We start from the raw sequence: 27,194 nt of genomic DNA, 5'->3' as shown, positions 1-27,194 counted from the left end.
CTGGGTCTCTAACATGGATCTACACAGGCAAGTGCTGGAGCTGGGTCTCTAATGCAGGTCTACACAGGCAAGTGCTGGACCTGGGTCTCTAACGCGGATCTACACTGGCAAGTGCTGGACCTGGGTCTCTAATGCGGATCTACACTCGCAAGTGCTGGAGCTGGGTCTCTAACACACATCTACTCAGGCAAGAGAGCCTTTGTGCTTTCCCTCACACTACCGTAACTCACGGGTAACGACCTTCCCTCCTGCTGGCAGTCCTGTGAGACTCAGGAGGTGGGTGTCCGAGGGGATCCCCGGGAAAGGCTGGGGCGTCTCTGCAGAGGGGTACTGAGTGAGCACAGTGACTTCCCTCTCCTCCAAGCATAGGGTCAAGGTGGTGGCAGACAAAGTCAGTCTCTCCAAGGTCTTACTCTTGGCAGTCCTTCTGCCTATAAACATGGACGGATTCTTCCAGTTTCCAGTCATCATGCCTGTGGACTCTGGCCAGCCAAGGCCAGCCGTGCCCAGCACAGGGACCAGTGAGTTTGTATTAAAGAAGAGCCACGGTTCTTGGCAGAGGACAGCGGCTCCACAGCCCACTGGAGAGCACTGAGGACAATGTCTGCTCTGTAACTAGATCTGCCAACAGGGCTGGGCCACAGGCAAGAGGCCACTGGGGTGCAGGCCAGCTGACTTGCTGACAGCTGCCCCTGGCTAACCCAGACCTAGTGAGTGCTTCCTTCTCTCCACACAGCCTGCACCGGAGAAGTCGTGGGCCACGGTGTGGTAAAGGTCCCTAACTCCCCGGCCAGGTACTAACAGTAGTTCCCTACTTTCTTCTCACACAGGGGCTCCGGGTTGGGCCGCAGGCTGGGGCAGGTGGTGAGGCTGGCCGCTTGCCAGTGGCTCACCTGAGCTGTCCTGTCAGCGGTCCAGTCAGTCAATGCTCCCCGGGGTTGGTTTTCTAATCTAGTACGAGTGGACTAAGAACCACTGTCTTCCTCTGAAGTGCTGGAAGCGTCTGCGGGAGAGGGACTCCCGGTTTTCTGTTTTCCTTGTAAACATATCCAATTACATAAAGTAACCTGGAGCCCTGGGGACAAATGCTAGGGAAACTGGGAAGGAGATGGATGTGGCCCGGCACCAGGTTACAGGCTTTCCGATGTTATTACCGCAATCATCTCCAGGACAAAACACAGTGTTTGGTACAAAGATGCTCAATAGGGATTTGTTAAACCCATGAATGGACACTGTAATTTGATAGGTATTAATATACCTATTTTAGGAGACGAAAAGACTGGAATTCAGGTTAAGGCAAATCAGTTTTGTTAAGTCAGACAGCTACTAAGTGGCAAACCCATAATTTGAACAAAGATGGGCCTGAATCAAAATACAATGTTCTTTCTTCAGATCACTGCTGTCTGCCATATTGCCTTAACTTGGTGAAATGACTGGTCAAAATGGACAGTTACAAAGACTTTTGCTTTTCTGGTTCTTAAAGAATTAACAGCAGATCCTGGAAATGGATGCTGGGCAGTAAAAGCTATGCTCCTACACAACCGAGATTTCTGCTCCGAGACCCCAAATATAAGAATAAATAAGCTTATTAAACCATAAAACCTAACACAAGGTCATAACTTGCAGAGTGGTTAACTTCTTTTGCTGTTTTGTGCAAACTGTGAATTCTGCAAAGGAAACTATTAAAAAAAAAAACCCAAAACCCAACAAATGAACAATTCTACAGTTGTAACTCCATCTCTTGGTCTACCCAGGATGGCTTAAATCATGCCTTCCTCCCTCCCGACCTAAGTGCCTCATTTAATAATTTAGTGATTCAATCTTTAATCCAAATAGTTTTGCTCCCAGTTTCTGATTTCAAGATTGATTTCTTCTGTTCCCTATCGAATTTCTCAAAAGGGTACTCTACATTCACTAACTCCACTTCCCTAAACAGACTCACACGCCATAACCCTTAAGCCCCATCACTTTATGGCATTATTTTTTTTCAAAGTCACCACTAAGCATTTAACTCAAAGCCCTTTCCCAGGCTGCATGTTGCGTGCTCCTCCCTTGCTTCTGTGCACCATAGACACTGCTTCTCTCCTGCCTTCTCTTCAGTTACTCTTTCTGTCTCCTAAATGTCAGTTTCTCAAGATTCTGCCCTTGCCTTTTCTCTAGTCAATGGCCATCTCTGGGCAGATGTCTTTCCAGTATCTACCCTTGTTTTCATCATCTTCCTGAAGCTCTAGCTGTACGTTTCCAGGTACTTGCTCTCTATCTGTATCTGCACACACAGAAGGCAAGACCCCCCGATCTTCCCCCCCTTACTGCTCTCTGACCCACAATTCGAATCTCTGCCTGCCTCATGACTTACACTGCTGAAGGTGCCACCATCCACACTCGTCCACACTCCCTCCTCGTGAACCGCAGTCTCCTCCTAACTGTATCATTCACACCGCGGACGGCACTACCATTTCTTCCTAACTTGAGATCTAAGCTCCCTCTGTCAATTCCTTCCCTATAACCTCTAGTTCTAGCATATCTTCCTTTGGGGAAAAACACAAACCCATGTCTCGTAATTTAATCCATCCCTTCCTCTCCACACTCAACTTAGTTCAAGCTTTCCAAATGTGCTTTCTTCATTTTCTTCACCTTCATTCCATTCTGGGCACTACTTCCAAAAGAATCTCAAAACAATACTTAGACCACGCTGCCCTGTTCAAACACCTTCAGGGGCATATTGGAGCCTGAAGAACAAGTTCAGACTCCTTCACTGGGCACTCCTTTAGGGCCTGGCAGCATCAGGCCAGAGTTCTACACTCTAGCCAGCCCGGACCCGAACTGCTTGCCAGATACGCCTTCACCCTGCTGACTGAAACCTTTGGCCACCCGGTCTCCCCTGCCTGGGATTGCCTCTTTTTGCTCAGTAATCCTAGTGATCTCTGAAGGCTGACAGGTGTCACCTTTTACAAAATTATTCCTAGTAATCAACCTAGCAAGAAGTCACTTCTCTTTCCTCTCATCACTGGTAACACCCTGAGTCTCCCGCACGGCGCTTATCACGTGAAGCTTTAGACTGTTACGCACATGTGTGTGCATGCATTCATATTTACTGTGGTTAATTATAAACTCTGAGAGCATCTGATTCAAGCCTCACAACGTCTGGACAGTCGCCTATTCTATTTTCAAAAGTCTATTTCCAAGAGAAGCCCTCACATCCCTCTCAGTTACTTTCTGCAGTGTTTAACAATAATTCTATCTAACTTACATCTCTCTCGCTGCATGTTAAGTCTCTTTATATTTGTTATCTCAGGGGTGCTAGAGGAGTTGTTTAGCCTTAGCATGAACGGCAAGGCCATCATCAGGCCAACCTTTCACCCTAAATTCCTATCTTACACCTTAGAACCTCACCATTTTAACTCAGCCTAATCAATTACCCAAACATAAAGAATGGAGGTAGGTTTAATAATAATTTCATGTAGTCCAATATAACTATAATCGGGGTCTCTTCTAGATGAGCTATGACAGTTAATATCACTGCCCTTGACTGTGTAATTCCTATGATACCGTGACAGATAGTTCCCAAATCACATATTATTTTGCATTGACAGCTGATAAAAGTCACGTCTTTTGGGTAAGATATTTATATATGAAAGAGTACAGGATTCTTTAGAGGGTAAGAATAAGAAATAAGAAGGAAGAAACACTCATAGAAGAATCTAGACCAAGTGAAACAACTTTTTGTACAAGAAAATCCTCCAGGCTTTAAGGACTTGAACGTGACTGAGACCCCAGAAATGGATGCTCCAAGAAGATCGAATAAGCCTGTGGAAACCTGACTCAGTATCTTATTCTGTAAGGACCACTCTAACACTCTCTGAGTGCTTGACAACAGTGCCACTGGATGTACGAGCTTGCTGTCTCATGTAAGGAGCTGCCTTCTGGGAGAATTAGGTTTGATTAGGGAGATGCCAAGCTTGGGGACCTTTGGGTTACAAGAGGGAAGGATGAGGCCTACTCCAAGATTAAAACAGTCCTGCGGGAAGACATACACCTCCCATTTGTTTTACGCTCACTTACAGGGTTCAGTATCACATTCCACACAAAGTGTGCTTGTTGAGTAACCGACCAAATTGAAATAATAGGAGTATCTCAGGGCTGCCTTGCTCCTCTCTCTCTCTCTCTAATGGAAAGAGCTCTGCTTTCAATTCTGTTCTTGGTAGGTGTTTTGGTCAGCAAAGGTAAATTGTCTCTGGGTCTGGTTTAATTCTTCCTAATCAAACCTTTACTGTCACATGGAGGTACTATCCTGCAAAACAATCTAGTACTTTCTTGGAATTAACTAGCTTCCAGTCAAATGACTGTGGACGTTAACGGCTTCATCCACATGGAGAACCCAACTCCTGGAGCTTAAGGCCAGCTATATTTTTAAGACCCTTCCAGCCATTACAAATTGAGTGAGGAGCATTCCAAATTAATTCTTTGGGTGACCTGGGCTTGAACTAACCCAATTCCCACAGTGCCAAAGGAGGGGACTATGGCTACCAGCTGCCGTCCTTACATCTCCAGCAAGTCCCATAAACAGGCCCAAAGCAGGAAGTGGGGATCAGAGGCTAGGGCAGACTTCTGGTTAGAGGCTCACTCACCTCTCCACCATGTGCGTCTGGTCAAGTGAAAGCCCGTCAATGGCTGTGCACTCAGGACACTTGAATTTCTTTCGTGGAGTTACCTGCCAGGGAAGGACACAAAGACACCTGGTTGTTAGTGCCAAGGACAAGAAAATCATGCTTGTGACACCACCATGCGTGCTTCTGCTCTGTAAGCCGAGCTGCCTCCTCCCTCCACATGCACACACACGCCCGTCGTGGGCACGCGCACACACGCACGCACGCACACACACACACACACACCTCACCGTTCTTCCATTCAATTCTGTCTGGCTTGGCCAACAGCAGAACTCACAAGGGCCCAATAAAAAAGGCTTGGAGGGCTTTTGCCTTCTGTAACTGGAAAGAAGTGGTGATGACAAGCTCCTTAATTCCTGTTTAATGACTGTTTTCTCACTGCCAAGGTCCTTGTATAAACACCATTTGTTCTTGCAGCCATAAGGGCGATGAAATACAGCTTCCCATAACTTTCACCGTAACCTTAGTTCCAACAGGCACTCATTCTCCTTCTTCCAGCTAAAGGCAAGCGCTATGAGCAGCACCATGCTCTTGAAGATGCCAGGTTATTTTGCAATTCCCTCCGATCAGGGAAAAAACCCAATGGTCCCCCTCACCATTTGAATTCTTTTCCCTGCCTTTCCCTCCTGCACTCCCGCACCTTCAACGGCTAATGATTTTCTTAGCAAACCCAGGGAGACTATTATCCTAACCTAGTGAAGCTAAGTAAACAGTAGTGAGACGGGGGTTGGGGGAAGGAGAGCAGCACACAGATGGTGGAATGATTTCACAGAGTAAGTAGGCACAGCTAAAAATATCTTGAAGCACATCAAAAAGCAATTTTGGAGATAAGAGGGGTTCCTTTAAAATTAGTTTTGTGATTTACATGCTTCTTCTTGCGGTGAGTGCTGACGGTGTCAGAGGGCTGGGGGAGGGGGAGGCCCGGACCAGGGTCACAGAGCACAGATGGGGACTCTTCCTCTTTCCTCAGTCACTTTGGTTTAATCCAACTTCTCCCATCAACTCATAGCATGAACAATCACCGGGGATGCCATACCACACTTCTAGTGTAAGCTTCCAGTATGGGAAGACTCCAGTACAGGAATCTGGCCTAGAAGCATTGCTTATTTTTCTATGGAATTCTAATCCAGAAGGAAACAAGGTCACGACAATTCCACTCATAAAAAAGATGTAAACTCTCTTTGTATCTGGCAATCTGGATTGAGCAAAATCTATGTTTCAGGAATAGATAGAGATAGAGATAGATACAGAGATCTATAGATACAGAGATCCCCGTGTGATTCTTACGTACTCTCAGCTTTTAATTTGTTATGGGAAAGGTAGTTTCAAAAAAACTGGCAACTGGTATTTAAGAATAGTATTTAGAAAAACTACAGTTGTAACTGGACAAGGTGTATTATCTTCTCAATGTCTTTAAAAATAAAACCCAGCCACCTTAAGAGAGCTGTAAGTTGCATTCTTTAACTAACAGATCTAGATTCCAAATCAGATTTGAGAATACAATTGAAGGTTTTTAAAAACATGATTGGTAGGCTGACCATCCCAGCCTTTATTTCTAATACTGGATATTAAAAATTGTAACAAGAAACCATAAAGGCACCTGGGGGGCTCAATTGGTTAAGCGACTGCCTTCGGTTCAGGTCATGACCCTGGAGTCCTGGGATCGAGCCCTGCCTCGGGCTCCCTGCTCACGGGGAGCCAGCTTCTCCTTCTCCTACTCCCCCTGCTTGTGTACCCTCTCTGCTGTCTCTCTCTGTCAAATAAATGAATAAATAATATAAAAAAAATAAAGAAACCACATAAAAAAAAGAAAACATGTTTAAATTTTCAAAGCCTAGCTTTAATGTTATAATGTGATTACATCAATCGCAGAATCTGAAAGCTAGAAGGAACTTGAAGTTCACATAATCCAAAGCTTCATTTACATTTATGAGAACGTCTCAGGCTCAGGAAACAAAAACTTACGCGAGATCACGCAGTTGGTGGCAGAGCTGGACTGGGATGCCTTACCTTGATGACAGCTTTCCCTGTGACGTTAGCCACCAGGAAATTCATGGCAATGTCTTCACAGTTCATATGAGCGTCCACCCAGTTCTTGATGTCGCCAGGCATTTTGTAGGTATACAGGTAATTAAAATACTGTCAGGTGAGACAAAAAGAAGAAAGAGTGAAACACCGGTGCCCCATGGTTAACAATCAAAGGACAATTTAATCACGGCATGGGGACAAGCTTTCTGTTGTAAGATTAATTACAAGGCTGTAAGAAGTATTAGAATGCTTTTGGTCAGATGACCAAGAATCTTTCACACTGTCATTCTTTTAAAAATCACCTATTGTAAGCAGAGGAGAGACAGAGAGTAAAGCCCTTGTAGGATGCAGGCCTTTTGGACTCATATATCATATATTTAATAAATAAAATATCAGTCAGAGACACACTACACACTGATCTCTACTCGGTTCTTCTTCTGGAGCCACAATCCTGGGCTCTACGCTCTGCCCACAGACTGCAAACAGAGAGAACCTCCCAGTGCACTGACCTGCAAAGGTGTGCGCTTTTTTTTTTTTTAAAGATTTTATTTATTTATTTGAGGTAGGCAGAGAGGCAGGCAGAGAGAGAGAGGAGGAAGCAGGCTCCCCGCTGAGCAGAGAGCCCCATGTGGGGCTCGATCCCCGGAACCTGGGATCATGACCGGAGCCGAAGGCAGAGGCTTAACCCACTGAGCCATTCAGGCGCCCCAGGTGTGCACTTTTTAAAGTAAAATACAAAATGAGGCAATTCTGGTTTTTTTTTCAAAGATTTGTTTATTTTAGAGAGATTGTTTGTGTGTGCGTGCACACGTAAGGAGGGGGAGGGGCTTAGGGAGAAGGAGAGAGACAAGCAAGGCTTGGAGCAGAGCTGAGTGCAGAGCCCGATGCATAGCCTGAACCCAAGACCCTAAGATTGTGACCCAAGCCAAAATCAAGAGTCGGACGTTCAACCCACCGAGTCCCAAAATAAGGCAGTTCTGAAGCTGCCACAGTTCTGAAGCTCTACACGTATGAGATAGTGTAGAAATTAATTGGTCGGGGGGGGGGGGGCAGTGTACAAGTGAATGATCATAAACCCCACGAATTATAAGCCTCACTTTACTTATTGCTAAGAACAAAACCCATTTCTGGACTGCGAACCCTGAAAAACACACAGCAGGGCTAAGAAAGCAACATGCCATCACTGTCCCATAGCTCCACTACTTGAACGGCCCCGGGGTGGCCAGAGACGCGGAGGACACTCCTAACGGCAGCAGCTCGGGCTGCTGCTGACAATGGAGCAGGTATCACGGTTCAAGTCAACCCCACGCTCCCAGCAGTGCTCTACCTTCAACCTGAATATTCTAAAGTCCCAAGCATCCTCTTTCAACCTCTCCCTAATAAAAAAGTCAAAAACGTGAAGAGACAATTCTCAGAAGAAATATAAAAGACACAAAAGGAATCTCAACCACAGTAGTGCAATCAAAGTGAAAACAGTAAGATCCTTTTTCACCTTTCAAAACAGCTCAGTCTCATTTTCCCTTTCTACATATTTCATGCAAGTGGGGGTTATAGTAAGATAATTTTATATTTTGTTGGTGGGAGGATAAACTGGGGCAAACAATACTGAAAACAACATATATATATATATATTCTATCTATCTTAAAACCTCCCCCAAACGTTCATTCCCTTTGCTATAATTCTACTTGTAGAAATCTATCATAACGATCACATGTATAAACAGTTGTGAAAACAGATACTAATTGCTACTAAAGCATTAGCTATTAAGCATTATCTAAAATAGCCCAAAAAACCTGAGGCTACCTAAATATCCAGTGCTAGAAGAATAGTTACACATAATTTATGGGTATTAGTACAATAGCATATTAGCAATTATGTGATGAAGGAATGCTGATGTTAAAAAACTCATAATATATGCAAAAATCAAGCTAATGAGGATATTTACAATTGTCTATGTGAATAAGTAAATAATAGGCAAACTGGAGAAAACATCTATACAATAACGATGGTTATCTCTAAGGGATAGGATTACAAGTGACTTTCGTGTATGTGTGTGTCTTTTCTTATATGATAACATTTGTTATGAATTTTCCATATTTTCTATTATGAGCATGCAGTATTTGTATAATAAGAAAAATAACTTAAAAAAAATCATACTACATAGCCTTTCTTTCTTCCTTTTTTAACTGAAGTGGAGTTGACACACACGACAGCGTGGCATCTGGAGGCCCTCTGAGGAGGACATTTTTCCTGAACTCAGCAGAAATTCAACTGGGCCACACAGAACAAGCGTCGTGCATGCAGTGTTGTCACCTCAGACCCACTTGCCCAGCCTGCCCCCCACCTTACCTTGTGATAAAAAGCTGCCCCAGTGAGCACCATGGACACCTCATTGGTCCACTCAGACTCGTACTTCCACTTACTCATCTCGTGGTCCCAGAGGTGCAGACGACCCGGGTAACCCACCAGACGGTCAGGAAACTCCCGCCAGACCTGAGGGAGAAACACATCCAGTTCAGATAGCGATCAAACCCAGTGCTGCATCACACAAATGGTACAGACAGACTCCCAGAGCCAGATCCTCACCAGCTAAGGTTGGAATGGGCTTCTGAAGAGGTCTTCAGAAGGGGCTATTCTACCAATATTCGAAGGTATGTGTGGGCTCTAATTTCCTCCAAATCCTCCTACCATTGCTGGGCAATTTCAAGTCACGTAGTAATAACTCACTTATTTGGAACAAAGTAGGGAATCCCTAACAAAAGAGGAAGGAAACAGGTGCCATTCTTCATGCGCACACACACAAAGAACATATGGACCCCTATAACTCGACTGTGTATATTTTATTTTTGAAGATTTTATTCATTAGAGAGAGAGAACTAGCCCACAAATGGGGCTGTAGGGGTGAGGGGACAGGGAGAAGGAGACTCCCCACTGAGCGGGGAGCCTGACTAGGGTCTAGATCCCAGAATGCTGGGATCATGACCTGAGCCAAAGACAGAGACGCTCAACAGACTGTCCTCATTTATAGTAAATCTGGTGATTCTGAAAACTTTGTCTCTGTTTGTAAAGATTGATTGATTTATTTATTTATTTAGAAAGCGAGGGAGTGAGCAAGCGGTGGGGAGGGGCAGGGGGGAAGTCTTAAACTCAACACCAGAGCATCGCCCCATGTGAGGCTCGATCTCATGACCCTGAGATCACGACCTGAGCTGAAACCAAGAGTCAGATGCTTCACTGACTATACCATCCAGGTGCCCCAAAAGTCTGTTCTAAAAAAAAAAAAAAAAAAGGTTTTAAAACCCTAATTCCCTGGAGCACACAGCCATGCTTACGACCTTTTAGAAGCCTCGTGTATAGAGAATGCATCTCATTCTATAATCTGTAACATACTGGAAATAAAAGCTTGATCTCCTTATTTGGGAAGGCTCTTAGATACAGTTTTATGAAACAGAATCTGGTATACTGGGGGTGGGTTACTTCCAGTATCTTTCCTCATGTATTTCTGTATAAGTCAGTCTAACTTTAGTTGAAAGAAGAGGAAGTTCGTGCCATTAAGGAGTACTGACCACTTAGCAGCTCTTCACGGTACCGCTTCTCAGCAAGCAGGATTCCTCATCCTTTACAGGGCCTCTGAACAACAGAGCTCCTGAGGGTCCAGTCCTGTGCCCTAGTCTCCTCTTTAAACAAGCTGAGTCATTTCAACTAGTTTTAATCACTTTTAAATACCTCCTTTAATCTACTGACCTCTGAATCTGTTTGGCCTAGAGTGTTCCTGAGAAAACCAACTACTTAATATCTTCAACGGGATAAACAATGGGCATCTCAAACTTAACATGTCCAACACGTAACTCTTGAGTCCCTATCCCCGGAGAAGCCGTTCTCTCAATCCTCTCCATCTCACCAAATCATCTACCCAACTGCCCCAGCCAAAAAGCTACAAGTCAGTCTTTATTCCCTCCTTTCCTTCTTCCCCACACCCCATCCATCAGCAGGTCCTGCTGGCTCTACTTCTGACCACCTCTGGCCAATTCTCCCACCCCTCTCTCTAGCTCAAACCACCATCATCCCTCACCTAGACTGTTGTTAACAGGCCTCTAACTCATGTCCTTGCTTCCACTCTCGCCCTTCCAAACCATTATTTACACAGTGTCTCTAACAGAACAATTTTTAATAGAATATTAGAGAACAGATGGTCCCTAACTGACAATAGTTCAACTTACAGTTTTTCAACTTTACGATGGTAAAAAAGCAATATGCGTTCAGTAGAACCTTACTTCAAATTTTTGAATTTGAATTTGGGTCTTTTCCTGGGTCATCTCTCATGATGCGGGGCACTGGCAGGGAGCAGCAGCTCTGAGTCAGGCCCGCAATCACCAGGGTCAACGATCAGTATACTTAAAACCGTCCTCTACTCAAACAACTCTTCTGTTTTTTGCTCTCAGGATTCAATAAATTATTTTATTATTATAAAGTACTTTATATTACTTTATTATTATAAGTACTTTATTATTTATTTATGATAATAAATACTTTAGTAATATACTTTATTATTTAATACTTTATTATATAAATAATACTTCATTTTTTATTTAAATACTTTAATACTCAAATAACTTAAATAAATACTTTATTATTTACTTTATAGTAAATTAATACTTTATTATTATAAAATAGCCTTTGTGTTAGATGATCTTGCCCAACTATAGGCTAATGTAAGTGTTCTGGGCATTTTTTTTTAAAACATTTTCTTTATTTTAGAGAGAGAGAGAGCGCGCACAAGCAGGGTGGGGAGCAGAGGAAGAAGGACAAGCAGACTCCACACAGAGCTGGATGTGGGGCTTTATCTCACAACCCTGAGATCATGACCTGAGCCAAAATCAAGAGTTGGACGCTTAACTGAGTGGGCTACCCAGGTGCCCTAATTCACAACAGTTTTATCAGGTAACCCTCTGCTAAGCTGAGAAAGATCTGTTTGAGGGTAACTCAACCAACAGGCTGCATCTTATTTTATGTGTGTGTATATATAAATACATGTATAAGTATTTTAAATTAATGTTATCTTCGGCACGTATTTACCCTCACATATCTGTCGTATGGTCATACGCTGCGGCATGTGGGGGCTTCCCCAGTGCCCACATGTCACTGAGCCGGGGACAATGCACCGTGGCTTTCCCCAGGGCAGAGGTGGTGTACAAGCCCCCTGCCTCCTTTTGTAGTTTGCTAGGGATACTCTAACAAAGTCACCACAGCAGGTGGCTTAAAACAGCAGAAATCCAGAACTCTGAAATGAAGGTGTGGGCAGGGCCACGTTCCCTCTGACTCCTCTCAGGGCCTTCCTTGTTCTCAGGCTTCCGTGGCTGGCTGTCAGTCACGGGCATTCCTTGGCTTGCGGATGCATCACGCCTAACCTTCGTCTTCATACGGCCTTCCTCCCTCTGTGCATGTGTCTGCATCTGTGGCCAAATTTCTCCTTTTCATGAGGATACCAGTCCAAGTGGATTAGGACCCACCCTTATGACATCATTTTAACTCATTACCTCTAAAGAGATCCTATTTCCAAATAAGGTTACTAAGGGTGAGGATTTCAACATAAGTTTTCAGGGGGAACACTTCAACCAACAACCCCCAAAATCTTTAAGAACTATTCTACCCCTGAAAGGAAACAAAAAATGGGTTCCTGCTGACGAAGAATAAGAGCCAAAGTCCTCAGCATACTCTAAGAGCCCAGCCGCTTTCCTACCTCTCCTCTTGCCACGTTCTCCCACACTTCTGTGGCCTTTCTGCTCTAGAATCGTGACTGCTCATCTCTTTCTTCTGCCTGGAATGTTGTCCCAGCTCTCCAGAAAGCTAGTTCTTGTTCATCAGTCAAGTCTCTGCTTAAATGTCACCTACTCTTGAGAGGACTTTCCAGACTTTCCTACCCAAAGTAAACACTGTCTCCCTCCCAGCCATTCCTCATCACATGCCCTCACCCCAGGCTTTCCTTCACCAAACGTTCATTTTTTGGAATTGTTTTGGTTATTTATTGTTTCCTGATCTAGCACCTATTTTCCTCCCACAGAACTGGATCTCCACGAAGACAGAACTCTGTCTGATTCACTGTGGTTTCCCAAGCACAAAGAGCAGTGCCCGCACAGGACAGCGTCACATTCACACTCACGGAACGCACAGATGGGCACGACCTCAGCAGGCAAAAAAGCTGAGACTAGAAGAAGGGACTGAAGATCCTTTCTCTTTCCCTCACAGGCAGAAAGGAAGTCTGAGACAGTCCTGATCAACAGTTACCATCAATAATAATGTGATATCCCTTGCACGTGAAGATCACAGTAATAATTCACCATGGCTAAAGCACATGTCTTAAACTGCTTTTCCAGAAGGGGGTAAGCGGTATTCGCTGAGTCATTACACTGTCCTCCCCGGTCCTCCTGTGATCACCCGCATGCTTTTATGGGATATCTGACCCGGGTCTTGAGCGTGGTCTGGGGTTTCCTTTGTGTGAGCCCAGTGCACCTACCAGGCCTCTGAAACCCACAGCCTTGGCCTCATTAACACCATGTTGTACCCAACCGAGTTAATCAGCCACAGCCGCCATCGTACTAGCTGCAGACAAACGAAGCCGTGTCAGACATTTCCTCAGACGTGTGAGGCTGCTGCTGTGCTCCTACTCTGGGGCTTGGATTTCAGCAGATTAAAATAATAGGATACTATTCCGGCTTTATAGAGCCCAGAGCAACAACACAGTCTGTGAGCCGTGGCTTCTGTTCGGTGCGCAGCCCGGGCGCGCTCCCGTATAGGCACGGGCAGTTTCCTTCTGTCAGCAGCAAGCACCTGCCTGCTCCAGTGGCACCAGTACCATGGTAGGGACCAGTGGTTCCCCTCTGTGGACTTACAGGGGTTCTGAAAGGCTCCAAGCGCAGGTCACTGTGCCACCCACGGGGGATGGGCGCGGTGGGGGAAGGGCTGGGTGGGCCAGGGAGGGACAAGTTGGGTCAGTCCCCTGCGAGCCGGAAGCCGCCTTTTCCTCCACCCCGTGGCTACTTTGAGTCTACACAGCTCTCCAATCCACGCACTGTCCCTAGGGTCCTTCTTTTCAAGCTCCCGTTTGCAGCCACTCTAATAACACTGGCTCCGTGTTCGGGTCAAATGCGGTTAGGATTTCAATCTTCTTCCCGTTAGCCGAAGCCACTTATCAGACTTCTCTCCCCAGAGACTTAACTGGGTGACACTGGGTCACTGAGTGCTGAACTACGCCGTTGTGAAAGCACCCGAGCTGTTCTGAATTTCAGATTCCTCTGGAGCCGTCAGTGGGCGCCGTTTCTCACGAGGGGCCTCCCTGCCCTTGACTTACTCCAGGCAGCTGGATACAATCAAGATAGCATCCTTGTCACTTCATCTATAACTCCGCAGCTGACTACGGGATCAAAACGGAGTGGAGCCGAGCAGGATGGGCCCTCTCTAATCGAGCCCCAGTGCAGCACGAAGGCGATTATGTAGACAGTAAAGCGTCCTCCCAGCCAGAAGAGCGAGAACTCAAATTCCACCCCCTCTCCCTCTGACTGCCCACCTCCTGCTCTAGTTCAGCTCTTTTCTTTTTCCCTTAGGGAAATGCTCTGGGGTCAGCCTTTTGTCATTACTAACAGATGCCTTTATATATTCGAGGTGCGGGGCACCTGAAACTCCACATTCTAGCCCTGGAGCTCTGGTAACGGTGCTCCACTGGCCATGCCCGGGTCACAGTGCCATTACTCAACTGTTTGCCTGCACTGTTCAAGTCGTCCGCACACACCGTCCTCGTGCAGTTTCAGTCACGCGCGACTCCGCAGACAGCCTCTGTTACAGCTCCAGGCCCTGGTTGGGGGCTCAGCAATAACTGAATGGCTCCTCTATTCAGGGCTATTTCCACGTGACTACTCAAGCGGAGATCGTAGCAACATAATAGCACGCTCTGACCGCTTTCTGCCACTCGAATGTTTACAACCTCGGTGCTAACCACTTACGGACATTTGCTCTCCTCTGCACTTCCAGCTGTACTCACTGGGCTCTTTGCCGAGTAATATATCTACTCTTGCTCTTTCTCTCTCTCTCCCCTTCAACTTCCGGAGGTCTTTTGTGGCTTCCCCTTGCTAGCTGGTCAGACTAGAGTCTTCCACCTTTGTTTCAAAGCCACAGCGCAGCCCAGATGACATGCTACGAGGGCGTGTGCCATGAGCTCCTGGTGAGGCGGACGCCCCAGAGCCGGCTCTGCCCTCGAGGAGTCGTGCAAGCCACCTGCCAGGTTGCCTGCTTTCATTTCGCCATCTGCAAAAGAGGGGTTGGATTACGTGCCCTCTAATGTCCTTTTAGGGCTGAAATCTTTGTATCTTTTTCCTTACTAACATATTCCCATAGAAACAAACTCATTGACTGTGATCAGTTGCAAGTTGCACGTTTCTAGAGTACACGGCCTGCGTTATTTAACTTTGGCTTACGATGCCATACACATACGGGTACCCAATAAATGTCCCTACAAAGAGGCTAGCTAATGCACTCGATCTAAGCCAGCTTGGAGAGTGCATTTTAAACGCAGGGTGTGTGCTAACCATAGTCAGATTCAGGAAACGGACCAGGGAGGGGCGAAGGGGGAAGGTGTAGTAACAGGTGGTGCCCATCTGGGATACACAATTATGAAATCACGGGTCAGCTTTAGGAAAAAAGTAACTCTCTGAAGTGGCTGCTATAGTCATCACACTTTCAAAGGCATGGTTCCACAGGGATATTGCTACTGGGTAAGAGGGTTACCATATGTACCAGGAATCAGGAGCCCAGAGACAGACCAAGAAGTCGTGAGAGAAATACGGGGAATATAGATTCAAGGCACATCAAACCGGGCTGGGGTTTCCCGCCTCTTCTTGCACACGACCCCTGGGTTCTGTCAATCCCTCACCATCAAAGAAGAACAGAACTCGAGGAGCCAACCCGCACCCCGTGGTCACATGCCTGGGCCAGCAGGGGCAGAGCAAGGATCCCAATTCCAACTTGCAACCGTCTTTGAATCGGTGGCCCTTCTTCCCTCAGGCTTGTCTTGCCTGCTGCCCAGATGGAAAGGGGCTAGCTGGCTGCATTCCAGTTCCACACTCGTTTCCACGGGGGAGCCTGTTATCAGATTCACTCTCAGGCCTCTGGGAACAGAGCTCACCTTTTATATTCGGCATTTCCTGAAACGAAGTGGAATGGAGGGCGTCAGCCTGAGCGGCTCCATTTTCAGCTAATGCTTTTCATCACACTGGTGGCCGGCAGTTTTGGTCAAGGGGGTGCTTTGCAAAAAGCCGAAGCGCCTCTGTCCACACCTGGGACACAATTAAATGCTAATGCTAGACACCTAGAGCAAGGGAGCCCTGAAGTTGTCACCCCAAGTTCCCCGATGCTGATTGGTTTTGACAAATACATGTACATGCTGTGTTAAGTATTAAGATTTACCTGTTAGATCACTTCGGTCTGCCTGAGAGACTTTTCCAACCCAAAGCAGCGGTCTGCTTAAAATAAGCTAAGCAGGAAAGCCAGGATCATGGGAAGGCTTCTGGGATTTGGGTAGAAATCCCATGTGCCCCAGTCTGGCTGAAGGTCAGTGCCTTGGTTCTGCGGGACAAGTTCTCCATTCCTTTCAAGTTCTTTCTTCAGGCTTAGGGCAGTGAGGAGGCAAGAGAAACAGGCTGGGGTTGGTCAGGCTTAGTGGAGGAATGTGTGCTGTCAAAATCTTCGCGATTAGGAAGACACCGCCAGAGAAGGTGGCTCTAAACCATTCTCCTCGTCCTTATTTGCCCCAGCTCACCAGATGGCACAGCCCGGTGCCTTCTGTGGACGGGAAGGAGAAGAGTCACACTTCGCCGGTCTGAGCTGCTGACCCCTGCCCACACGACCTCAGAGATTTGCAGCTAAGACCACTTGGAAGACAAAGCTCGTTCGGTCCAGCTCCCTCGCGGTACAAGCGAGAAGCCAGAGCAGGAGAGGAAGTGGCTCTCCCAATAACACACAGCTAGGTCAAGCCGAAAGTCGGGCCTAACTCCCAGACTGGGCATCTGTCCGTGAAGTCACAGGATTCCCCACTCCTCTGAGTCTCAAAGCACCTCATCTCCCCAAGCTCAGTCCCTCACTTGGGAGACAGAGTCAGGTGACAGGGTGTGAAATCACAGTGTCCGTGTTCATCACCGGTGCTAGTGCAGACATGGGAAGAGTCACACGTGCACACCACCCAAGCTGAGAGTGGAAAGGGGTAGGGAGAGGAGGTGGGGAGACCCACAAAACCCGTGTTCCCCCCGGTACTTGTCTTCTAAAAGCTGAAGAGGCTCTCCAGGAACGTGGTTCCCATTTAGCAAAGAAAGCCACACGCGCACGCCATCAGAAGAAGGAGCCCCTGTCAGTCGTGGAATAGTCCAGTGGGATCCCACACAGGACGTCCATGGGCCCACGGGAGCCCTGTAATCTGTGAGACTCCAGCAGAGAAGGAAATACAAGCAAAACACTCCTGAATGAAAAATTAAACTCCACTACTATTTTTCACGAGGCAATGAATCCCCTGAGAGACAATAACAAAGGGAAGGAGAGACGTAAGTCTGAGGCGACGGGAGGAGGAAGGGATGGATCAGGACTGGGTCGTGGGTTTTCCAATCTCACACTCCTTAGGACCCACTAAACATGAAATCATTTTTATTTCTATAACCTCAACTCTGGGGAGGGGGATACTGTTTCTAAGTCTGGCCTCAGGGGATTGTTCAATGAAGTTAAAAGAAGAATAGTGATCATAAGTCAAATGGCTACTCTCTTTAAATCCCACACGAGTGGAAACAGAGATTTTAGTTTTCATACAAAACCGTTACCGAGCCTTCAGAATTTCCAGTTGATTTTGGTGAGGCTCCATTTAAAGGACTGGGGACCAAAGAGGTGAGCTCTGTCCAGCAAGGGGAGAAACTCTCTTTACGTCGAGTCACTGCCCTGGGTGAGTTCCACCACTTGCAATCAGGGATGCTACCGCAAAATGGCCAAAACCCTGTTTTCTTCTCACTGTGCAAAGGGAAGATGTGCCATTGACCATAAACTCTGTAACCCTGGCTGAAACCTCAATGTAGCTCCAAAATGATTCTGTATTGAGTTCATTCAGCCTAATGCCCTCCCGATATGTCTGCTTAAACCCCACAATGTCCTGGTGGGGAAATCAAGCAGTTGAGGGACTCTTTCAAATTATTTATTTATATCCCACACATTTCCAAAAAATGACTTGGGGTGGCTTACAATAAAAGGCAAAAACTAGAATAAAATCCAAACCATCAAAAGGAAGGATTCCTCAACGGCATTTTTCTTTTTTTTAATACAGAGCTGTTCATCCACCTTAAAAATATCAATCCTGATAACAAGTTTTGGAAAGGCAATCCAACAGCAAGCTAGAATAATAAAGTCTGGGGATGGAGAGATTTGAATATTCCTACTTATTAATTTATTTATGCACTTGACTCACAGATACCTACTGAGCCACCACTAATTTTTTTTCCATGAAAGAATTTGAGATAATTTGCAAATTGAAAAGCAGTTGTAAGAAATAAATGAGGTCTCATGTTCTCTTCAGCCAGTTTCCCCCAATGACAACATCTCGCAAACTAGAGTGTGACATCACATGACATGGCCATTGACACAGTTAAGATACAGAGGTTCCCGTCACCATGAGGCTCCGTGCTACTGATCTCTAACCCTCCCCTCCATCCACTGGCAACTACTAATGTACTCTCCATTTCTGTAATTTTATAATTTCAAGAAGGCTATATAAATGGAATTGCACAGTATGTGACCTTTTGAGATTGGGTTTTTTCACTCAGCATAATTTTTTTAAATTATTTTACTTATTTTTAGAGAGAGAGAGAGTGCACACATACACACATGGCGGGAGGAGAGGGAGAGAGAGAGAATCTCAAGCAGACTCCACACTGAGTGTGGAGTCTGATGCGGGGCCTGATCTCATGACCCTGAGATCACTCCCGGGAGTGAAGTCAAGATTTGGACACTTAACTGACTGAGCCACCCAGACGTCCCTCACTCGGCATAATTTTTAGGGACTGTCTTACACATTTCAAAGAGTGAATACAAAACCAAAGCAGATATCTTGTTACCAAGGAGCTTCCCATGTCACATGCATAAAAAGTTAGAGATGAAAGAAAGCGAGGATATAGTTGAAAAAGCACAAAAAAAAGAGTTAAGAAGACTAAGATTACTTCTAGGCTGGGGTGGGAAAGCAGGAAATAAAAAAAAAAAGCTTTATGGATTTCATTTTAAGAGAACAAAGTTAAATTACAAAGTGAGGGTTGAGGTTCCCACTGCCCCCAACAAGGTAAGTAATTAGTACAAAATTACCCTTTGCTATGTGTTTGGCAGGCCAGCGAGTAGATGACCCCTGCTTGGATCCCCCCACTGAATACAGAATACGGAATCACTTAACTTTGAACAACTCCTTCTAATTCTACTCACAGAAACTGTACGTAAGAAAATTCAACGTCTGAACACATTAAGTTCACTCATTCATTAAATACTTCCCGAGCTCCACTCTGTGTCCAGCACTAGGCACAGAGGAGTCCGCAGGGCGGACACCATCCTGCCTCAATGCTCTGCTCTAAGTCAGGAGAGCTTTTCCACCAGCCCCAGAGATCTAGGCCATGGGTGTAATTAGTGGCCCGGCTGTCCGAAACGACCAGAGTGTCAACATGAGAGCAGGACCTCTGCTGCAACCCTCAGCTCTTCAGTCCAACTCAAAGGCTGGTTGGGAAGCTAGAAATTAAGGTTGCCCACTGCTGATCTAAACCAGTCAACAGACAGTAGCAAACAAACTGCAATCAAGATTAACGTGAACCCCAGGCATCAATGTTCGAGAACCAAGCAGTAGATATGACCTAAGAGGGGACCTGTAAACATCATTCAGCCTGGTCCACCTTGCTTTCCAAAGACTCATTGTTCCCAGTCATGACCGTTCCAGAGTCAGCGGACCACTCTGTTCCTTCACACTTTCTTCTCGGTCTTCCAAAACGTGCAACTGCTTTTTAACGTTGCAGCCATCAACCACCACCGCCTCATACCCGTGATCCTGCAGCCATTCTACAACTGGCAATGAAGGATGCAGCTTCACACTGGAGAACAACCTAGAATGTTCTCTGGAAAGCTACAGACGCTGTCCCCCTGAGAGTTGCCGCTGGGGCTTTCACTTGCCCTGGCCCCAGGCCAAGTCCTACCCATGCACCTCCTTGAAGCAACTCTATCGAAATCAGGGCAGATAAGCAGCCCACGCGAGACAAAGTCCCCATATCCCCAAATCGTAAGCCGATGCTGAGGCTCTGAAGTCCTGCGGCGGCCGGAGCCTGCCATCAATCCCAAGGAGACAACAGGCAGCTTTTGGAACAAGAAACCTCAAACATATGGATCCTTTCAGGTTAGAATATCTTTGCAGCTATCTCCTTTGGAACAGGGGGAGGGAAAGTATGCACTCTTTAAACCATCAAGTGTACCAACACCTCTTTAAAATAACGATCCCACATTATAAGCATTAGTTCTTGAAGCGCGGAGCTACAAAGCCAGGTGCGCCTGACCCGGCTGCAGACAGGAGAGATGTGGGGCACGGCGGGGAGCACGCAGGGCCAGGAGGAGAAAGGGCAGGGGAGCACCAGCAATGTCGAGCACAAGTAAGTCCTTGTGGAAAACACACTGAAACCCACTCACTGCCTTGCCCAGGATGCAAGTCTGCCCAGAGGAGCCACCCAGCGATGGTAAGATGCACCAGCAGGAAGCCCACGCCCTCCTCTTCGGGACAGGGAGCATCCGCCGTTTCATTAACGGCTAGGTAAATAAATTCTGAGCTTGTAATTGTAATTGGCTCAGTGGGGAAGAAAAAAGTGTCACTCTATTGTAATTCCCAGCTGGGCACTTTTTTAAACGCTCAGATGTTGCTTCAATGTTCAGCATACATATTCGATTTCCTTGCCTTAATATTTGTTTGACTTATTCTCCAGCGGGGACTGGGTGCTTTCGAAAGGCTCTGAGAGGTCAAACTTCAGCGTGGCTCCTCTCAGCACCTCCATGGGCTCCTGGTCGTGCTGGCGGGTCCTCTTTCAGCTCCTGCTGCAGTGGCTGCCCGAGGCGCAGTCTCCCCGGCTCCCGGGGGCCCCAGGTGCAAATGAGTGCAAGCTGGAGATAGGACAGACCTAACAGACACCTCGGTTTTCCTCCACGCTAAACACAGGGAGCCCGCGGAAATGAGGAACACCCCAGGGAGCGAACGAGAGAGAGAGAGAGAACGAGCTGCTTGCCTCTGCCCACAGTCCTCCCCGTATCTCCTAGAGGGAGGCTCTGACTGTACCTTCTGGGCAGGGACACTCACCGGAATGAGCCGTTTGGCCCACACCTCTTCTGAAGACAACAGTTTCTATAATGCTCATTCTGTGGGTACATAAGAAAACTGAAAAATGGAAGGAAAGACAGAACGACATCTTTTTCAATATTCAATAGTGTATGGATATTGCGGGCAGGCTCCGGAAAGGTACCATCACTCACTGAGATATAATATCCAAGGTTCAAAAAGCTTACAGTCATCTACTTCTCCAGATACTTAATGAGGAGGGCACAACGCAAGTCCTAAGAAACATATAAATCTAAAAAGCTCAGCTTTGGCAAAATGGGTCTAGGTACACTGGAAAGCTTTAGTGTCAGACCCAGCACAAATGCTGACCCAGAAGAGCTCTGGCAAGGTTTGACTTTGTGCATGCCAAAAATGGGCTCAGCTCACTGTGAATCCTAGTGAACGGGGCCATGTGGACAGCCCATCATTCAGAGAAGAGAGAAAAAGGCTAGAATCTCTCAGTCACTCACTAGGTCAGACTCTGCGAAGGCTCAAGGATCTGAGTCAGCCAAGAGGTCAAAGAATGGAAATCTCTGGTACTGGTTCTTTCTGGAGGTCGAGACACTTCCATTAATTAGATTATCCACCCACTCCAGAGATGGCCCTTGCATTTCGAGCCCTCATTTAGGGATGCTCGCTTTTTATTAGTCCTGGCTATGGAAGAACTGAGTTGCTTTGTGCCTTGGATGAACCCAAAGGGTAAGCCTGCCCGAGAGCCCATGGTAGGATGAGACAGAGCTCCATGCACCATCCAGAAAAACTTCTCTGAACATAGCCTCTGGATTCCCAACAACCCTGAGCAGATCTTCAGCTGTAGGACCTGGCTTACATCTAGGGAGGAAAGCAATTCTTTTCCTGTCAGAAGGATCATAGCCATGAGGCCTGCGAGAATCCATCTTTAGACCCAGTCCAACACTTGTTCTATGTGTTTGTTCCCCAGACCCAGCCTCTGTGGCACTTTTACTGGCAGAAGGCTGGGAGAGACATGAACAGGACAGAGCGCACCATTTTTTTTTGTTGTTTTTTAGCTATCTGCTGGCTTTTAGAAGAGGTGATTGGGAAGTCTAGTCTATGATAGGCTGTTTTCACCTCTTGGCTCCTAGCGAGGAGAGAAAAAGTGGGATACTAGACTTGAATCACAGATATTATCATCTCTCTGCTCTCCCTGGATGAGCATATAGGTATCTCTAAATTCTACTAACTCTGGAATTCTCCAATTAGCCCAGCTCCCTCATCACAAATTAAATGTGAGCTATGGGTAAGCTGGTCTTTTCCTTCTCTTTGGTTCTTGAATCCATTTGAATATGAAGTCTATTGACTTTCCACCTCTATCCTACCTGGCTTTCCCTGTCTTCAGCGTCTGTTGTTTCAAAGTCACTTTCTACATACATACACCTTTCTACAAACCTGTATCTTTTTACTGCTATAAGCTTTTCAGCTGGTCCTATATTGCCTGACCAACCTAGCTTCTACTGTTAACCCAAACACAACTTCTGCCGTCCTCCACCTGCTTCTCACTGCCCCGTGCGACCACACACACCAAGCTCATTCTTCTGTTCATACTTTCCCTCTTGGTTCTTCCTCTATCAGAAGGCGCTTGGAAATGGTTTTATATTTTCCAGGAAAAAAAGTGGGATATTCTATGCGATTTTGCTTGCCATGATTCATTGAAAGTATATACTTGCTCTAACCTAGTGAAGTTGTGAACAAAATAATATAAATTCTCATAATTTATTAGTATCCAAGAGGTTCAGCTGGCGTCTGCCACCTATGGGAAACCCAGGCAGTAAAAGGAAGGCATCAGCCTTTTGTGCGCCTAAAAACACACAGTCGCTCTAAGCCAATTCCCATCCCCACGTGAAGCTCTGACTTTATAACCGGTACTATTAGCCAAGAGCGTTCTACATCTCTCAGGTGAAAAATGTTCAACACTTAAGTGCTACTAATAATTTTTATGGTTGGAAATGAGGATCAAAGTATGAAAGGAAAAATAAATTCACGGGTTCATACATTCAGCCAAGTCCGCCTGGCTCATTTTCTGCCACATGTTTTAAACTCTCTTTAAGGCGGGGGAGGGGAGGAGGAACAAGTTGCATTTTATTTCCCAGCTCTTTAGTTTTGAAGTAAAAGCAGACAGACTTAAAAAAAAAAAAAAATCAAACACTCAAGTAACACTATACTTGGCTACTGCTCCCCCAGGAGTTCCTTGCAAATGAGTATCAAGAACTCAATAGATACTTTCCTGGTAAAATACATAAACAGATAAATAAATTATCCCAGGCTGAAAAGAATTTCCACATCTGGTAGCTCACTAGAGCTTGTCAAACAAGTCAGAAACACGCAGGGCCAGAGAAGAGCATTCTTCAGCTCCTGATTTCAGGGCTGGAGAGGGAACACAACATTTCCCAAACCCTCTACCTTCCAACAGGGAATACGACCCATGTAAACAGGCAAATGACCCCTGTGTTTTCTTCCAATTAAATAAATAATGATCCCCAGGATTAGGTGTCGAATCTACATGTCTGTGGGCTCAAATCACAGCCACTGGAAGGCAGAAGGTCTCTCCTCTGTGGCCTGGCCTTTCATCCCCAGGCACTTGCTGCTGTGTCCCTTGAGGGGGACAGACAATGTCCATTTCACACCTTAAAGAAGTAACTGTGCCCCCTGCACTGCAGTTTCCTAAGCAATAAAGCATCAAGTGACAGGACGATCTCGGAGGTCCCTTCACATTCTGATACCACACCGTGAACGGTCACCAGGCCCACAGCGATCCCAGTCCTCTCAGCCCATCTACAGGCCTCAGGAGACATGACTAATGTCACCTAGCTGAGCTCTAGTAAACCTTCTGGAAAGGGGCTCTTGAGTCCACTCTCTCTTACCTCATACAGGAGGCGCACGGGAGGGAAGCGTGCAGTCTGCAAGCTCCCTTGGGTCTCTGCTCTATGTTCCTTAAGCAGGCCCTGGAGCCCATCACTTTCAAATGGTCTCTGGACGCCGATGCTTCCACCCCTCTAACGAAAGCACTGCCCTACCACGCCCTCACGTCTGGGACAACCACGCTGGAGCTCTGCGCCTGAGTACATGTTAGGCCTCTGAAGACTCAACAGCTGAACCACGACCCAAACAGGCCTGGGCTCACCATCCTCTCTGCTCTGGTGGTCCTCCATGAAAGGAACGGCTGTGCTCCCGCTTCGATTCCTGACGTGCTGCTTCCCATGGCCTCCCAAAAGCCTCACGGTGCGATCCTGTCGTGTTTCACGGGGAAGTGAAGGAGGCTGCCACGTCATGGGCACAGAAGTTTGCCACTTCTTCACATGGAATGGCCGCGCACCGTTACCCCTCAGATTCATTACCCCTGAAGGGATTTCAGGAAGTCATCTGCTCAATTCTTCCGTCTCCTGGCAGCACCAATAAAACCATTCTAGATACTGGGAAGACTGCTGGCTCCCTCTTTCTGAAAAATTCCCAGAAGGAGGGATACTTCTGTCTCTCCAGATTCCTTCAAAAAATTCTTTGGAGCCACAGTGAGAAAGGTCTGTTGCATCGTTTCTCTTTGGTTCTCACATATTAAATATTTAAGCTATTTTTTAAAATTTAAATAAAGATAATGAATTTACCACATAAATGACAAAGGCCGGGGGAGAGGGGGCAGAAATAACGGAAGAAATGGACATGCCTATTTTGGAGAAGAACGAGCAGGGGGATATGTTGATTACATTCAAATTAAAAGTTCAACTACAGAGAACAAATGTGGTGACCAGAGAGGAGGTGGCTGGGGCTGGGGGTGGGGGGGAGATAGGTGATGGGTTTATTAAGGAGTGCTGGGTATTTTATGGAAGTGTGGAACGACTGACTATACTATACACCTGAAAATAATATTTCACTGTGTGTTAACTAACTGGAATTAAAATAAAACCTTTAAAAATTTTAAATTAAATTAAAAGTGCCAAGATAACTAATCGTATCTAGATGACCTCTCGAGATCATTAAATCTGTAACTGCAGAATGTAAACTCTTTTTAGGTGCACACAGAACATTTACCAAAATGGACCTTTTCACTGGATCGTAGAGTCAGTAAATTTCAAAACAATGAAGCTATATGGATTACCAGGGTAGAATCAAATCAGAAATTAATAATAAAAAAAAAGATAACTTTAAAAACTGGCAAAAGTAAGCAACATACTTTTATATAACTATGGGTCAAAGAAGATATTAAATGGAAATTAGAAAATATTTTAAACTTAAGGATAATAAAAATATGACAAATCAAGACTTGGGAAGACACCAAAAGCAGTAATTACCAAGAAATTTACAGCTTTAAATGCATACACTGGAAAAATAAATATTGAGATCAATGATCTAAACCATCAAGTTGAAAGACTAGGAAAATAACGGCAACTCAAACTCATGAACGCGAGGAAGAAACTAATCAGGGAAAGTTAATGAAGGACCAACCAAACCGACAATGAGGAAAAATCAACAAGATCACAGGCTGACTCTCTGCAAAGATTACGGCACTGCTATACCTCTAACAGCACTGACAAAGACACAGAGTGAAAACGACATGACCAATACCAGGAGTGAAAAAGAGACCATCATTCCAGACCCTCTAGACCTGAAACAACAGTAAGATAATATCGTGACTGACTCTGTAGCAATACGTTTTACAGCTCAAATGCAATGAAGAGATTCCCTGAAAAGCCTAAGATCTCAAAATGAACACAAGAAGAAACAGGAAGTCTGAATAGTGCTGGAGCCATTAAAGACACTGACTGGGTCTGTAAGGAACGTGCTAGAGTGCTGGCGGAGAGCAAAGGGAACACAGGATGGAGGGGCAAGAGGAAAGTTAGAAATTACATCAACTCTGGTCTCACCCCAGGGGACAGGTGCAGAGACCGTAGCAGTCTCTTCTGACTCAAGCAGACTCAAGCATCTTCTCCTTGCCCTGCGTGCCTGCCATGTGCTGCATGCTGTGTGTGTGTACCAATTTATTAGTCTCTTGATATATGCGTTCCCGTCACAACTTCAGTTTACACAATGTACATAAATTTATACAATTTACTCCTCGGATGTCTGTGGTTTCTTTATTTTCTTGAATCTGTGAATGCAATGTCCTTTGCCAAATTCTGGAAGTTTTCAGGCATTATTTCTTCAAGTATTTTTTCAGCACCACTTTCTTTCACTTCTCCTTCGGAGACTCTGATGACACAAATATATCTTTTGTGATTGTCCCACAGATTCTTGAGACTCTGTTCATTTTTTTTTTTCAATCTACTTTCTCTCTGTTGTTTGGATTGGATAATTTCTATCAATTCATCCTCAAGTTCATTAATTCTTTCCCATTATCTCCATTCACCCACTGAGCCCATCAGTAAATTTTAAATTTCGTTTTCTGTAATTTTCAGTTCTGTAATTTCCAGCTGGTTGTCCTTTGTATATGTTTCTTTGCTGAGACTTTCTATTTTCCATTTGTTTCAACGGTGCTCATTAATTGCCTATCAGAGGATCTTTTACGACCGTGGTTTCAAAACCCTTGTCAAATAATTCCAGCATCTGTGTCATCTTGGTGTTGGCATCTGTGTTTTTTTTCTCACAAAACTTCAATTTTCCTGATTTTTGGTATGACGAGTAATTTTGGATTATATCTTGAACATTTTGAATATTACATTTGAATAATATGAGACTCTGTTCCTTTTAAATTTCCCTATTTGAGCAGGGAGTTTAGGTTCAAAACGTGTGTCCTGACCCACCTTTGTGGGCTGTAGACTGAATAACAATTCAGTTTTCAAAGACTTGATAGTGCTCTTCTGTCTACCCACCTTGTGTGGTAGCCGGAGGCTAAATTTTGAAACCTCGTTGGTATTCCACACCACCATTTTCTTATTTCTCAAAGGTTTCGCTGTGTTGATTCTACTCAGTTCCATCCATGGGCTGCTTTGAAAGGAGAGGCCAGAGTGCCCCCCAAGGACTTCAACATGCATTTAAATAATCCTGTTCTCAGCTCACTCTCACTCTGGGAAGGATGAGGCTGACTTGTTGCAGGCTGGGGATGGTGGACAGAACACCTGCTCCACAGTCTCTGCACCTGCCTCTT

The 27,194-nt window shown here is 45.7% G+C and overlaps 1 protein-coding gene across 1 annotated transcript in view; it reads right to left on the bottom strand.

Annotated features, from left to right (window-relative positions):
* Positions 1 to 27,194, bottom strand: part of EXT2 (exostosin glycosyltransferase 2) — a 137,332-nt gene that overhangs the window by 2,174 nt on the left and 107,964 nt on the right. The window contains exons 11-13 of the mRNA XM_032840719.1: positions 9,046 to 9,189; positions 6,678 to 6,806; positions 4,629 to 4,711 (exon numbers count right to left, since the gene is read on the bottom strand). Of these exons, the coding sequence (XP_032696610.1) occupies positions 4,629 to 4,711; positions 6,678 to 6,806; positions 9,046 to 9,189 (356 nt within the window). The remainder of the gene's footprint in view (positions 1 to 4,628; positions 4,712 to 6,677; positions 6,807 to 9,045; positions 9,190 to 27,194) is intronic.

This window comes from Lontra canadensis, unplaced genomic scaffold (genome assembly GCF_010015895.1).
Source record: "Lontra canadensis isolate GAN:19392208 unplaced genomic scaffold, GSC_riverotter_1.0 scaffold115, whole genome shotgun sequence".
In the NCBI taxonomy this organism is placed as follows: Eukaryota; Metazoa; Chordata; class Mammalia; order Carnivora; family Mustelidae; genus Lontra; species Lontra canadensis.
Note: the sequence above shows the minus strand (reverse complement) of the source record. Positions and strands in the feature narration are given on the sequence as shown.